This window comes from Prionailurus viverrinus, chromosome D1, assembly GCF_022837055.1.
Source record: "Prionailurus viverrinus isolate Anna chromosome D1, UM_Priviv_1.0, whole genome shotgun sequence".
Lineage (NCBI taxonomy): Eukaryota > Metazoa > Chordata > Mammalia > Carnivora > Felidae > Prionailurus > Prionailurus viverrinus.
Window position 1 is genome coordinate 105273299 of NC_062570.1, and position 13875 is coordinate 105287173.

General features: G+C 54.9%; 1 protein-coding gene across 3 annotated transcripts in view; it reads left to right on the forward strand.

Annotated features, from left to right (window-relative positions):
• The window catches only part of CPT1A (carnitine palmitoyltransferase 1A), a 57704-nt gene that overhangs the window by 32752 nt on the left and 11077 nt on the right, over positions 1 to 13875 (forward strand). For all 3 annotated transcript variants that reach the window (XM_047877176.1, XM_047877177.1, XM_047877178.1), the window contains exons 10-14: positions 1246 to 1441; positions 3488 to 3676; positions 4564 to 4669; positions 7659 to 7775; positions 9194 to 9358. In XM_047877176.1, coding sequence (XP_047733132.1) covers positions 1246 to 1441; positions 3488 to 3676; positions 4564 to 4669; positions 7659 to 7775; positions 9194 to 9358 — 773 coding nt within the window. The remainder of the gene's footprint in view (positions 1 to 1245; positions 1442 to 3487; positions 3677 to 4563; positions 4670 to 7658; positions 7776 to 9193; positions 9359 to 13875) is intronic.

Genomic DNA, 13875 nt, shown 5'->3' on the forward strand with positions numbered 1-13875 from the left:
GTCCCTCTCGCCTCACGTCCTTTTACCACGTGGGCGTTTTCCCACATCACATCGTGACACGAAGAAGGGTGCGGACAGGGCATTTTGAGAGAGAGAAACGACGTTCACGTAACCTTCCTTGGCATGTACTACATCTGTCCCGTTTTATTATTAGTTATTGTTAACCTCCTGCGTCTAGTTGATAAATCAGACTTTATCGTAGGATCGTAGGTATGTAAAACAGAAAAGCCAGTAGTGTGTTTCAAGTTCAGTACACTCTGGCTTCGGGCACCCACTCGGCAGGGGGGGTGGTCTTGGAACATACCCCTCTTGGATCAGGGGTGGGGGGCTGCTGTACTTTTCTCTGCCAGGGTTTTGGGCCTCATCTGACAGAGTTATTCCTAAGTCTTTTATCGTTTTTGTTGTTTTAAGTGTATATTTGGGGCTGTTGGTTACGGAGTGTATGAGTTTCTAGAGCCGTGGTCACAAATCACAGACAGCGTGGCTTAAAGACACATTCACTGCCTCCTGGTCCTGGAGGCCGGAAGCTGGAGGTGCAGGCACGGGCAGGGCCCGGTCCTCCCGAGTCCTCTCTCCTTGTGTGTGGTCTCTCTGTGCGTGTCTGTGTCTTGATCTTTTCCTATAAGTATCCTAGTCATACGGGGTTAAGGTTCATCTTACTCACCATGTTTTAACATAATTACCTCTTTAATGTCTGTATTTTTGAGAGAGAGAGAGAGAGAGAGAGAGAGAGAGAGAGAGAGAGAGAGCACAAGTGGGGGAAAGGCAGAGAGAGAGGGAGACGCAGAATCCGAAGCAGACTCCAGGCTCCGAGCTGTCAGCCCAGAGCCCGACGCGGGGCTCGAACCCACACACCGCGAGATCGTGACCTGAGCCGAAGTCGGACGCTCAGCCAACTGAGCCCCCCGGGTGCCCCTTCTTATTTCTGACTTTGAAGTAAAGGCTGCACGTTTGCTGGAGTTTTCTGGTAGAAACCCTTCAGCAGTCTTAAGTCATTGGCCCAGGATGGTACGTCCCTTGAGTGACTGAGCAGAGCTGCTGAGCCAGAGCGAAACCCATGCGATCCCAGAGCTCTCCAGTCTGATGCCACACGGACCCTGGAGACTCTTGAGAACTGGACGGACGAGCCGAGCTGGGGGGACGCGGGACGAGGGGTTGGTGCCGCGGGAAAGCGGGGGGTGCCTCTCTCCTGTCCCGTAACCTCACGCCTCTGGACTTTGTGTCTCGCCCCGCGTCCCGCCGCAGACACCATCCAGCACATAAGGGACAGCAAGCACATCGTCGTGTTCCACAAAGGCCGTTACTTCAAGGTCTGGCTCTATCACGACGGCCGGCTGCTGAAGCCCCGGGAAATCGAGCAGCAGATGCAGAGGATTTTGGACGACCCCTCGGAGCCCCAGCCCGGGGAGGCCAAGCTGGCGGCCCTCACTGCGGGAGAAAGGTGCGCGGTGTCTGTGACCCCGGTGGTGCCTGGGGGCTGCGGGGACCCCCTCATGGTTCTCCCTCTCCCCGGGGGGCTCAGCCGGAGGACAGGTGCCTGTGGGCGACCTGCGGCTGGCAGTGGGGGCAGGGCCAGGGCCTGGCGTCCCCGTCCCGCTGGTGGGTCGCCGAGGCCGCGTGTGCGCGCGGGTGGGCCTGCGTCCGCACTGGGACCGGGGCCCCCGACGGAGAGGAGTCAGCCTGTGTTGTGCGGCCGCGGGCGTATTTAATTTAGGACACGGGACAAGTTTAAACCAAGGCCTCCGCGTCAGGGATAAATTTCCTGCCACGTCTAAAGATCGTTCGGAGGCTTCTGTTTACTTAAGGAATTAGCTCGGAAACAGAGCTGAGTGTCTCTCAGCCTCGGCTGTGTACACATTGGGCTGGAGAAATCTGTGTCCTGGTGGGGACGTTGGCCCGTGCGTGGGGATGTTAAGCAGCATCCTCCCCCCGCCCCCCGCTACTCCCCCCTCCCCCGACACCAGCAGCAACCACTTAGTGGCAATGAACACAACTGCCCAGACTTTGCTCGCTGCCACCAGGGGGCAGTATTGTCCCCGGTTGACCAGCACCGGCTTCCGGCGATGGGGCAGCTGCCAGGGCAGCAAGGTGGTGAGCGACCCTTCTCAGAGAAGAGGAAGATGCCCGGGCACGAGCACGCGGAGGGTGGCAGCGGGCCCGACAAGTGGCAGGGGCGTCCAGGGAGCGCACTGCACAATCCGTGCAGGGAGCTGCAGAGGGGGTCGGGGACGCCGGAACACAAGGCGGAGAGGGTTCTGTGTGCCCGACTACGTTTGGGCTTGATTCTGCTGTTGAAGGGGCCACCAGGCACCCCGAGCACGTTGGCGAGATTCTTCTGGCCCAGGGGCTCCTGCAGGCAAGGGGATCCTCCGGCAGGGACGGCCGGAACGGCAGCCTGAGCAGCAGGGGAGGCTCGGTCCCAGAAGCCCCGGGAGTGTTGGGTCATCGCTGGGCTTCGACGGGGCTGCGAGGAACGGTCCGTCCTGGGGAACGAGCTCCCGTCCCACGTGCCCGTGAGCGTCAGTGCGCGGGATGGCGGGCGGGCGCGGTGCAGCCACGGAGCGGGCCTTCCTGGGGTCCCCCACCCCCCGCAGGGCTCAGCGGGCACCCGGCCCCGAGCTCCCCCATCTCACCTCCCAGAGCCCTCGGTGTAGACGCCGAGCGCGTCTGACGGCCTGTCACCTTCCTGCCCCCTCGCACTGCACCAGGTGCAGAGTAGATGTCCTTGTCACCGTTGTCCCCTGGCAGACACTGACGAGAGCCGTCCGGGCCGGGGAGAGAAGGGGGCGGGAGACAGACCAGGTGACCCTGACCTGGAAGGGTGGGTGGGGCGGCAGACCTGAGGGGGCGCTGAGTGAGGGGCCCAGGAGCAGTCCAAGCAGCCACGGCCGGGGCGCCTCTCAGGAAGTGGGTGTCGCGTCGGCTGCTTGTGGCTCCCGTGAGGCGGGTGGGGGGAAGAGTCCCTTCACTTGCACTCCCAGGGGCTCCTCTTGTCCCGGGGGTGTCCCGGGGTCGTTCGCAGCACGGACTTGGGCGGGACCTGGGTTTGAAGCTCTCCCCGCCACGAAGTAGCTGTGACCACGTCTCTGTGCCTCAGTTTCCCCCTCTGGAAAATGGGGACGGTCGCGTTGACCAGGGAGCTAGGACAGGGACGAGGTGGCGGTCACACACTCGCGGTGACTTCCTCGCCAGAACTCCAGGATGGGGACCCTGGTGCGGGCGCGAGGGGCGCTTTCTCGGGGTCGCTGCCCCGAGGTGGCCGAGCTCACGGGCCAGCCTGCGTTCTTGTCGCACGTGTGGCAGTTTGCGAACGGAGGTGCGCGCCGAACTCCTGCCCGCAAACGGCACAGCCACCCGCAAGATCCTAAGTGTGCGAGTCCCCTTCGATTCCTAGTCACCTGGGAAAAACGCTGTCATTTTGAACGTCACGGGTAAGGAGAGGTCCCTGCATTGCCGCGGGCTTACCTCCGTTGAACTCTGATTTCAGAGTCCCCTGGGCCAAGTGTCGCCAGGCCTATTTTGGCCGCGGGAAAAATAAGCAGTCTCTCGACGCCGTGGAAAAGGCCGCGTTCTTCGTGACGCTGGATGAAACCGAGCAGGGGTACAGGCAGCAAGACCCGGATGCGTCGATGGACTCCTATGCCAAGTCCCTCCTCCACGGCAGGTGTTATGACAGGTACTGCACCTCCCCTCCCTCCTGAGGGACCGTAGCTCGCCTGCGAGCTTGGAAGGGACGTCACATGTCACCGCACCTGCCTCCGGTATCTCTGCTCTTGAGGAATAAGGGCTCACGTAAAACACAACTCTTAAGGGGCGCCCGGGGGGGGGGCTCAGTCATTAAGCATCCGACATTAGGTTTCGGCTCAGGTCAGGATCTCGCGGTTCGTGAGTTCGAGCCCCACGTCAGGCTCTTTGCTGATGGCGCGGAGCCTGCTTGGGATTCTGTCTCTCCCTCTCTCTCTGCCCCTCCCCCTCTCATTCTCTCCCCCCCCAAAAAATAAAGAAATAAACTTAAAGCACAACTCTTGACTTTCTTCTTTACACACACACACACACACACACACACACACACACACACACACAGCTTAAGCGGCAGACTTGAGATCCTAACCCCTTCTGCGCGTGACCACCCGTCATGGTAGTGGTGACAGGCGTGGCTCCTGGTGTCTGGGACCAGGCAGGGGAAGGAGGTGGACGGGGCTGACCTGTTGCTCGCTGATCGTCACCGTCCCGGAGCCTCCTGTCTCTTGTCTGTGAAGCAAGGTCCTGTCTGCCCTGCCCCCGGGGACAGGGTTCGGCCCAGGGCGGGGGTGTGCGGGCACGTGGCCTCCTGTCTCTTTGGCAGTTGCCTTGTGGGCTGGTTCACGTTAGAATAACACGTTCTGTTCTGCCGGTCTCCAGCGCACAAATGCTTAGGTCTGTGTCTGATACAGAGGACCGACTGGCCTCAGAGTCCAACGTGCGCTCTTAACATCAGTCCGCAGAGGTTCAGGAGCAGCTTGTCGAGGGGCGGGGGCCCAGGAGCCCACCCAGAATAAAACATGTAACTTTTGTCTCCCGCAGGTGGTTCGATAAGTCTTTCACGTTCATCGTGTTCAAAAACGGGAAGGTGGGCATGAACGCGGAACATTCCTGGGCCGACGCGCCCATCATCGGGCACCTGTGGGAGGTGAGCCTTTGCAGCTCCGGCCGGGATGTGGGAGTTGTTGCAGATCCAGACCCCAGACCACGTTCTACCGTGTGGTTTTCGTCTGATGATACGATGCTTCATAACACGTGTGGGCACTGGAAGTCACCAGTAGCCCAACAAAAGCCCTTCGTGTCTTCGCCTCCTACAACTCACGTTCCTTAGGTAGAAACACATTTAATGGGGCACCTGGGTGGCTCAGCCTTGGTTTCGGCTCAGGTCACGATCTCGCGGTTCGTGGGTTCGAGCCCCGTGTCGGGCTCTGCACTGACAGCTCAGAGCCTGGAGCCTCCTTCAGACTCTCTCTCTCTCTCTCTCTCTCTCTCTCTCTCTCTCTCTCTGTCTCCCTCTCTCTCTGTCTCCCTCTCTCTCTCTCTGCCCCTCCCCTGCTCACACTCTCTCTCTCTCTCTCAAAAATAAAACATTAGAAAAAAAAAAATAAATAAAATGTGTTGGGTTGGCCCTGCCAGTTTCTTTAATTTTTAAAAATTCATTTCTCCCTGAACCGTTTGAACTGTTTTCACTGTTGGCGTGAATCACCGAAGGGAGATTTTGCTTTCTTTTTTTTTTTTTAATGACTTTTTTTTTTTTTAAGTTTATTTATTTATTTATTTTGAGAGACAGAGCACAAGCAAGGGAGGGGCAGAGAGAGAGAGAGAGAGAGAGAGAGAGAGAGAGAAAGAGAAGGAGAGACAGAATGCCAACCAAGCTCCGTGCCATTAGCACAGAGCCCAATGCGGGGCTCGAACCCGTGAACCGTGAGATCGTGACCTGAGCCGAGATCAAGGGTCCGTCGCTTAACTGCCTGCGCCTCCCGGTGCCCCCAAGGAAGGTTTTGCTTACTTAACTCATCCATCACAGTTCTTGTTTAAAGAAATTGCTGAATTCCAGGGTTGTCAACAGTGGCCTTGATTCAGAAATTCTGTATTACTTGGGTCTGATGACGCTCAAGGTAACTTTTTTTTTTTCAATTTTCTTTTTTTTAATGTTTATTTATTTTTGAGAGAGACAGAGACCGCGTGAGCAGGGGAGGGGCAGAGAGAAAGGGAGACAGAATCCGGAGCAGCCTCCAGGCACTGAGCTGTCAGCACAGAGCCCGACGCGGGGCTCGAACTCACAAACTGTGAGATCGCCACCTGAGCCAAAGTCGGACGCTTCACCGACTGAGCCTCCCAGGCGCCCCGATGGAAGTGCTGGCGTTTAACTGTTACCGTCAGCTGACAGAATGGGTCCAGGGACTGTGGGTCCAGGGACTGGACGGGGGCCCCAGGGGCTCCCCGCGTGGACGGGGATCTGACCTACTCTCTTGTCTCGGAGGCCCAGGCCAAATTAGAATGAGAGCTAGCTTAACTGTGCCAAGCCACTTAAGAAAAAATCAGGTCAGAGTTGAATCCATTTTGCTGTCCATTGTATTTCTGAAATTTCAGCATGTTGGACACTCTGGGGGCTCCGATGCAGAGCGGCTCAGACACTCGGCGGGTGTTTTTTATCTGTTTCTTTGTGTTTTGCCTCCCCCGCTGGGGAGCTCACTGAGTGCTGGGATTCCTCTTTAAAGAAATGTTTTTGTTATTGTTGATGGAGATATAATTCGCGTTCTATGAAATTTACCTCCTTAAGGTACACAACTCCCTGGGTTTTGTGTTTTACAAAGTAGTTGTCCGGCCGTCACCATTACCTAATTTTAGCATGTTTTCATTCCCCCCCCCCCGCCCCATCCCTGGCAACCACAAATCTACTTTCTGTCTTTGTCACTTTGCCTGTTCTGGGCATTTCATAGAAACGGACTCCTACAACGTGTGGTCTTTTTTGTTGTTGTTGTTAAGGTTTTATTTTATGATTATTTTTTTTAATTTCTTTCTTTTTTTTTTTTTTTTTACATTTACAACCAAGTTAGTTAGCATCTACTGCAATAATGATTTCAGGAGTAGAGCCCAGTGATTCATCCCCTACGTATGACACCCAGTGCTCATCCCAACAAGTGTCCTCCTTACTGACCCTTCCCCATTTAGCCCATCCCCCACCCAACATCCCTCGAGCAACCCTCAGTTTGTTCTCTGTGTTTAAGAGTCTCTGATGTTTTGTGCCCCTCCCTGTTTTTGTATTATTTTTGCTTCCCTTCCCTGATGTTCATCTGTTTTGTCTCTTAAAGTCCTCATATGAGCGAAGTCATATGATATTTGTCTTTGACTGATAATTTCACTTAGCATAATACCCTCCAGTTCCACCCACATAGTTGCAAATGGCAAGATTTCATTCTGTTTGATTGCCGAGTAATATTCCATTTTGTGTGTGTGTGTGTGTGTGTGTGTGTGTGTATCCCACATCTTCTTTACCCATTCATCCATCGATGGACATTCGGGCTCTTTCCATACTTTGGCCGTTGTCGATAGTGCTGCTATAAACATTGGGGTGCAAGTGTCCCTTTGAAACAGCACACCTGTATCCCGTGGATAAATGCCTAGTCGTGCGATTGCTGGGTCGTAGGGTAGTTCTGTTTTTAGTTTTTTGAGGAACCTCCATACTGTTTTCCAGAGTGGCTTATGATTATTATTTTTTTAAGTAGGCTCCAACGTAGGGCTTGAACTCATGACCCTGAGATCGAGACCTGAGCTGAGATCAAGAGTCGGACGCTCACCTAGCTGAGCCACCCCGGTACCCCATAAAGATTTTATTTTTAGGTAATCTCTACACCCGACCTGGGGCTTGAACTCCTGACTGTGATCCTGACCAGCCCACAGGGTCCGTTTTTCTCCCCGCTCCTGGAGTGGAGATAGGAACGGTCACGTTAGGTGGCTGTGCCGAGGGTGTGAAGTCCGCACACCCCAGGAGTGGCTCTTGTTAACGTGTGAATCGTATCTCTGTAGAGATCGAGGATCCGTCTCCGTCGGATGTCATTTCAGATACGTCTTACGTAACACCGTCGGCCACGATAATCTCTCACTTGACATGTGTCTCTTTTCGTTTGCAACAGTACGTCCTGGCCACTGACTCCTTTCAGCTGGGTTATGCCGAGGACGGGCACTGCAAGGGCGACCCCAACCCGAACATTCCGTACCCCACCCGGCTGCAGTGGGACATCCCGGAGGAAGTGAGTCCGAACGATCCGTCACCCGGGGTGGGGGACGGGCTTCAGCTCTCACAGGCGCACTGTCCACGCGCCTTGTCCGTGCGGGCGTCTCCGGGGGGCCGTGGGGCTGCCCCAGCTCCTGCTGTCTCAGGGGCCCCGCTAGGTAGTTCTTCCGCTTGAGGTTTCGGCGGAGACGGTCGGCGACGTTTCCAGCTCGGACCCCGCTAGACGTCACAGTGAAAAAGGGGGAAACTGAGTCCCTTCCTCCAGGGTTGAAGTACTCCAGATCACGCCCTTGTAATTTTTGTCTCTTCAAGATTCTCAGGTGCAGTCCACTCGCTGGAAGGAAGCGTTTGGGGGGAAGGGATTTTAGGGGTGGAAATAGCACATTCCAGTTCCTCTAGTCCGAGCAGGAGTTCCCGGGCCTCAAGAAATAACTGTCGAAGTAGAAAACACCACATCTGGTGCTGTACCCCAAGCATCTGTGTCCCCGGGGCTGGGGTGTGCTCCCCAGAGAAAGGTAGCCTTTGCTGAAACGTGTCAGCTGACCAAGTCGGTCGGCATTTATTTAAAACGTGTCCGTAGATTTAACTTTTAGAGCCTTTTTAGTTTCACAGCAGACGTGAGTGGCAAGTCCGTTGAGATCCCTCCTGTCCCCCTTCCCCGACCCCACACGCACGCAGCCTCCCTCACTACCCACGTCCCCGCCAGGGCCGTGCGTCCGTCACAGCCCGTGAACCTGCACCCACGTGTCACCGTCACCTGGAGCCCAGCGTCGCCGTGGGGGTTGACTCTCAGTGGTGAACGCATCACTGATGAGCCGGGTGCGTGGTGACCTGTGTCCACCAGCACAGCATCCCAAGAGTCGTGTCGCTGCCCAGAGACCTGTGCTCTGCCTGTTCATCCCTCCCCGCCCCCAATCCAGCCCCCGGCGACCGCTGATCTTGGCCCGGTCTCCACATCTTGCCTTGTCCGCGATGTCCTGTTTGTGGAATCCTGTCGTACGTGGCCTTTTCAGGCTGGCTTCTTTCACTTGGTAACACGCATTTACGGTTCTTCCGTGTGATTCCGTGGCCCGGTCGCTCGTTTCTATCGCGTGGTTGTACCACAGCCCGTTTCTTGCTTTAAACTGGTTCCTCGGTCGCCGCGATGGGTTTCGCGAAACAAAACTCGGGCTGTTCCAAATGGCCTTTGGGGTCCCGCTCAGACCAGGAAGCCCCCGTCTCCCACCCGCGTCCCTCCTGCCGGGGCCACCCCGCCACTGGTCGGCGAGCGGGGTGCCGTGTTGCTAACAAACCACAGCTGCTGGGTAACACTTTGGAAAGAGCCGAGAGGAGAACGGGGTGTGTTTTCGGGCACCAACCCTGTGGCTTCGGGGTACGTCCGTAACCCCTCCGCCCTCCCCCATTAACTAAAATCCCTCTCTCCTTTCCCTCAAGTGTCAGGAGGTGATCGAGACTTCCCTGAGCTGCGCGAGCCTTCTGGCCAACGACGTGGATTTCCATTCTTTCCCGTTCCACACCTTCGGCAAAGGACTCATCAAAAAGTGCCGGACGAGCCCGGACGCCTTTGTGCAGCTCGCGCTCCAGCTGGCGCATTACAAGGTACGCGCCTGGGGTTTTGTCGCGAGCCCTGTGGGGTCCTGGACGCAAACGCGCCCAGGGCCGTCTGCCCCGTGGGTGGGGAAGGCCAGACACCTGTCCCGGGGGGGCAGCCGCTGGCGCGGAACACAGCCTGCTGGGTCTTGCCCGCGCGTCCTAGTCCAGGGTCTCTGCCACCGACGGGATGGGACGCCTGGTGAGCGGAGCCCCCTCTCGGGTGGTAAACTCAGGAAAAGAAACAGATGCGGGACAGCGAGGGGTAATGTTGACCGCGGATAAACTAGAACACACAGGCCAAAACTGTACTTACAATCAACTTTCCTGTAGTTCTTTTAACGTTGGTTTATCTTTGAGAGAGAGACAGAGACAGAGCGTGAGTGGGGGAGGGACAGAGAGAGAGGGAGACACAGAATCCGAAGCAGGCTGCAGGCCCTGAGCCGTCAGCCCAGAGCCCGACGCGGGGCTCGAACTCACGGACCGCGAGATCGTGACCTGAACCGAAGTTGGACGCTTAACCGACTGAGCCACCCAGGCGCCCCGACTCTACCGTAGTCCTTAACAGAGATGGTCACATCTTGAGGCTTTCTTTTCCCAAATAATGTACTCACCCAAAGCAGTGGGACAGAAGCACAGCCATAGGGGAGCTGAGCTCTCTGTCTGATGGAGTAAGTGACCGAGAGATACGATAACTGGATCTTAGGATTCGTGAGCTTGATTTTTTTTTTAAATTGATGAACACACATTGTCCATAAATATGCAGTGTCAGGGCTTTAAAATACAGGGCTTTCCAATACAGAGGTTTTCCCAAGGGAACACTCGGTTCCACAGTAACCCATTTGAACACAACTGGGTGAAATGCTTTCGGCAGCAACAGAAATTAGTAAAGCTGACCCAAGATAAGGCAAGAAGCTGGAAGGAGGTCAGAACCCAAGGAAAGTCAGAGGTGGGTGGGACGCCTGGGTGGCTCAGTCGGTTAAGTGTCCAACTTTGGCTCACGTCATGATCTCACGGCTTGTGAGTTCGAGCCCTGCCTCCGGCTGTCTGCTGTCAGCACGGAGCCCTCTTCGGATCCCCTGCCCCCTCCTCTCTCTGCCCCTCCCCTGTGCTCGCTCACTCTCTCAAAAGTAAACCAACATCCAAGAAAGTCAGAAGTTGGAGAGCTGCCTGAAACGTGACTGTGCTTAGAAGCAGCTGCGGGGCCATGACAAGCATAAGTTCTAGGGGCTTCGGAAAGGGAGGAGCTGCCTGGTTGGTTCCTGGGCAGGACCCTTTTCGTCAGTGCGTCACACATGAGCAGGTGAGCTGGCTTGCCTGACATCGCGGCTCACAGTGGCGTGGCTGAACGTGGACCCAGGCAGGCTGGTTCTGAAACCCATGTCTGAACGGGATGGATGCCAAAAAGACCAACGTTGCTCGTGAATACAAATGCAAAGCAAAAAAAAAAAAAAAACCTAAACGAAATAGTAGCAAATACAATCTACCAGTATAGGAAAAGTACAGTCACCAGCAGCAGCTTATGGTCCCAGCAACGAGGGGACGGATCGGTCTTAGCAAATCCGGTAATAGATTAAATCGCATTATTAGATCAGGGGAGGAACCAGACAGTCCCCTCGACAGATACTAAAAAGACATCAAACACTGTCCATTCCTGACGACAGCTCTAAATCATAACAGGGACTGTTTCCTTAACGTGATCAATACTGTCGCGTATCAGTAGCCAGCATATGGCTTTAAAGGTGAAGAGGTGAGTGAGTCACCCCATTAAAATAAGGGTGAGCTGCAGCCGGCAGCTTCGCTGTCCTTGAACTCCCTTCCGTAAGTGCAGTCAGTGCAGCTGACGGGATACTTGGGCAGGGGGACCGTCACAACATCCTCTCGGGAAGAGCGAGCAGAAAAGCTTTTACGATTAAGACGAACGCTCAGAGCGGAGCCTGCTGCGGAGTCTACAAAGCCCAGTATCTTCCTTGTCGAGCCGTGACGGCCAAGCAGAAAATAGAGCAGGCGGACAGATCGGGAGCAGAGACAAGAGTCTGGGATCCGGGCGTGTGTTCATAAAGCAGGTGGGCCTTTGGGGGGAGGAAGGGCCCAGAGCCACGGAGAAGATAGAGACGGTCTCCGAAAGGGAGACAGGGCTGTGGTGTGGGATAGAGAAGCTTGACCTCATAGAGGCAAATGTTCCCGGTTCACACTCCTAGTGTGAACACAGTCTGAGGTCCGAAGATGATTTGGGGAAGCTTCGAGTTCGTCTAGAAGAGCTGACGTTTGAGAATCACCAGGGACGATCCGAAAAGGGTACACGTAATGAGGCGGACGCTTGTTCTTTCGAAGTCTACGATGTAGACGTTGGAAGAGCGCGGTCATTGTCACGGTGCCATACTGCTTCCGGATAGTGCCACGCAGTTCTCTATGGCAAAGGTGGGATTTAACATCGGTGGGCGGGGATGAATTAATTAGCGAGTGGAGTTGGGGAAATTGGCTGGAGGGTTCCATTTGGGAAGAAAAGACAGAGCCCGGTAGGAAAACAGAGTCAGAGCAGAAGTGGGTGGTTCACGAGAACGGAAAGCTACAAACGGTCAGTGGATGTACGTGGACAGTCTAATCTTGCCGGGAATCCAGAAAGTGCAGTGTAAGGAAGACTGAATCTTTGTGCCATTTGCAAAGGTCTTCCTTGAGTTCCGTGTTTGTGCAGGGCAATTTAGAAAGGGGTGTTCGTGCACAGCAGTTGGGCTCATAAAGCTGGAAACACGTGTCGTGAACGCGTAACCATTTCCCTGGCAAATTGTGCCTTGCGGATTGTGTCCTTCAAGGACACGCTCACAAAGGTCAGCTTAAGCACACCCCTCGGTAAAAATTGGACTCAATCTGAAAGCTGATCAGTGTGAAACCTGTTAGATTACGGTATTCTCGTACCATGGACTGTCACGTGACTGTCGAGTGATGTCTAGCATATTCTGTGAAAATGCACGGCTGTGGGGCACCTGGGTGGCTCAGTTGGTTAAGTGTCCTACTCTTGACTTCAGCTCAGGTCATGAGCTCACGGTTCGTGAGATCGAGCCCCGCATTGGGCTCTGTGCTGATAGCTCGGAACCTATTTGGGATTCTTTCTGTCTCCCTCCCTCTCTCTCGGTTCCTCTCCTGCTCTCTCTCTCTCTTTCAGGAAGGGAGGGAGGGAGGGAGGGAGGAAGGAAGGAAGGAAGGAAGGAAGGAAGGAAGGAAGGAGGGAAGGAAGGAAAGAAGGAAGGAAGGAAAGAAAAAAAAAGAAAGAAAGAAAGAACGAAAGAAAGAAGGAAAAGAAAGGGAAAAGAACAAATACGTGGTTGTAAAACATGTGAAAGTTTGAAAGCTGGTAATTTATTACGGTGATCTTCAGACTTTGGCCCACAGGCCACATCCAGTCCGTGACTTGTTTTCGCTCGGCCCTTGGGCTAAGAATGGTGTTGATTTTTTTTTTTTAATTTTTTTTTTTCAACGTTTATTTATTTTTGGGACAGAGAGAGACAGAGCATGAACGGGGGAGGGGCAGAGAGAGAGGGAGACACAGAACTGGAAGCAGGCTCCAGGCTCCGAGCCATCAGCCCAGAGCCCGACGCGGGGCTCGAACTCACAGACCGCGAGATCGTGACCTGGCTGAAGTCGGACGCTTAACCGACTGCGCCACCCGGGCGCCCCGAATGGTGTTGGTTTTTAATAATTGAAAAAACAGAAAGATAACATGACATGTAAATATCAATCGGAATTTCAGGGTTCACAGGGAACATGTTGTTAGCACAGTCACACCCAATCTGGATGTCCCGTCCACGGGTGTTTTGAGCTGTGGAGGGACAGCCGGGCCACGTGGCCCACAAACACGTGATGTTTGCTCCCTGCGCGGCACAGAAAACGTGGCCCGGCTCTGGCTTTATTGTATGCAGAGCCTCGAAAGGATGGATGGAAGACACAGGCAGGCGGTGCTGGGAAGGTTGATCTCTGTTGTCTTCTATTGTGCCGTGTTCGCGTTTTCTGGGCGTGTAAAGTTACTTTTTCAAAGCGAGAGATGACTTGTTTTCGGTACTTATATCTGTGCTTTGCCCTCCGGCTGGAAGTTACCAGGATTTCAGTCTCCACCCTCCCACCCATGTCTGTTTTTCACACCGCACTCAACCTATTAAGAACGGTCCGCGTATTAAGATGACCTATTAAAAATGCCAGGCAGCTCTTTCCTTTCAGAAGTTCGCACGTGCGTGCTCGCTCATGAAGCAGTTGCTGTGTTAGGGACGAGCCTCTTCCTAGAGACCCTCCTCTGCTCAGCTCTGAGCCGCAGGCCTCGCCGTGGCTGCGTGTGACTCCAGATGTCCCACGTGTCCTGGGGTTCTGCTCCAGGCTCCGAACCTTCTCTGCGCCCTGGACCCCGTAGGCAGTTCAGGAAAGCCTGGGGGAAATCCCCTCTCAGAATAACTTCTATAAAGCGTTATAAGAAATACTCAGGGGGCGCCTGGGGGGCTCAGTCGGTTAAGCATCCGACTTCGGCTCAGGTCATGATC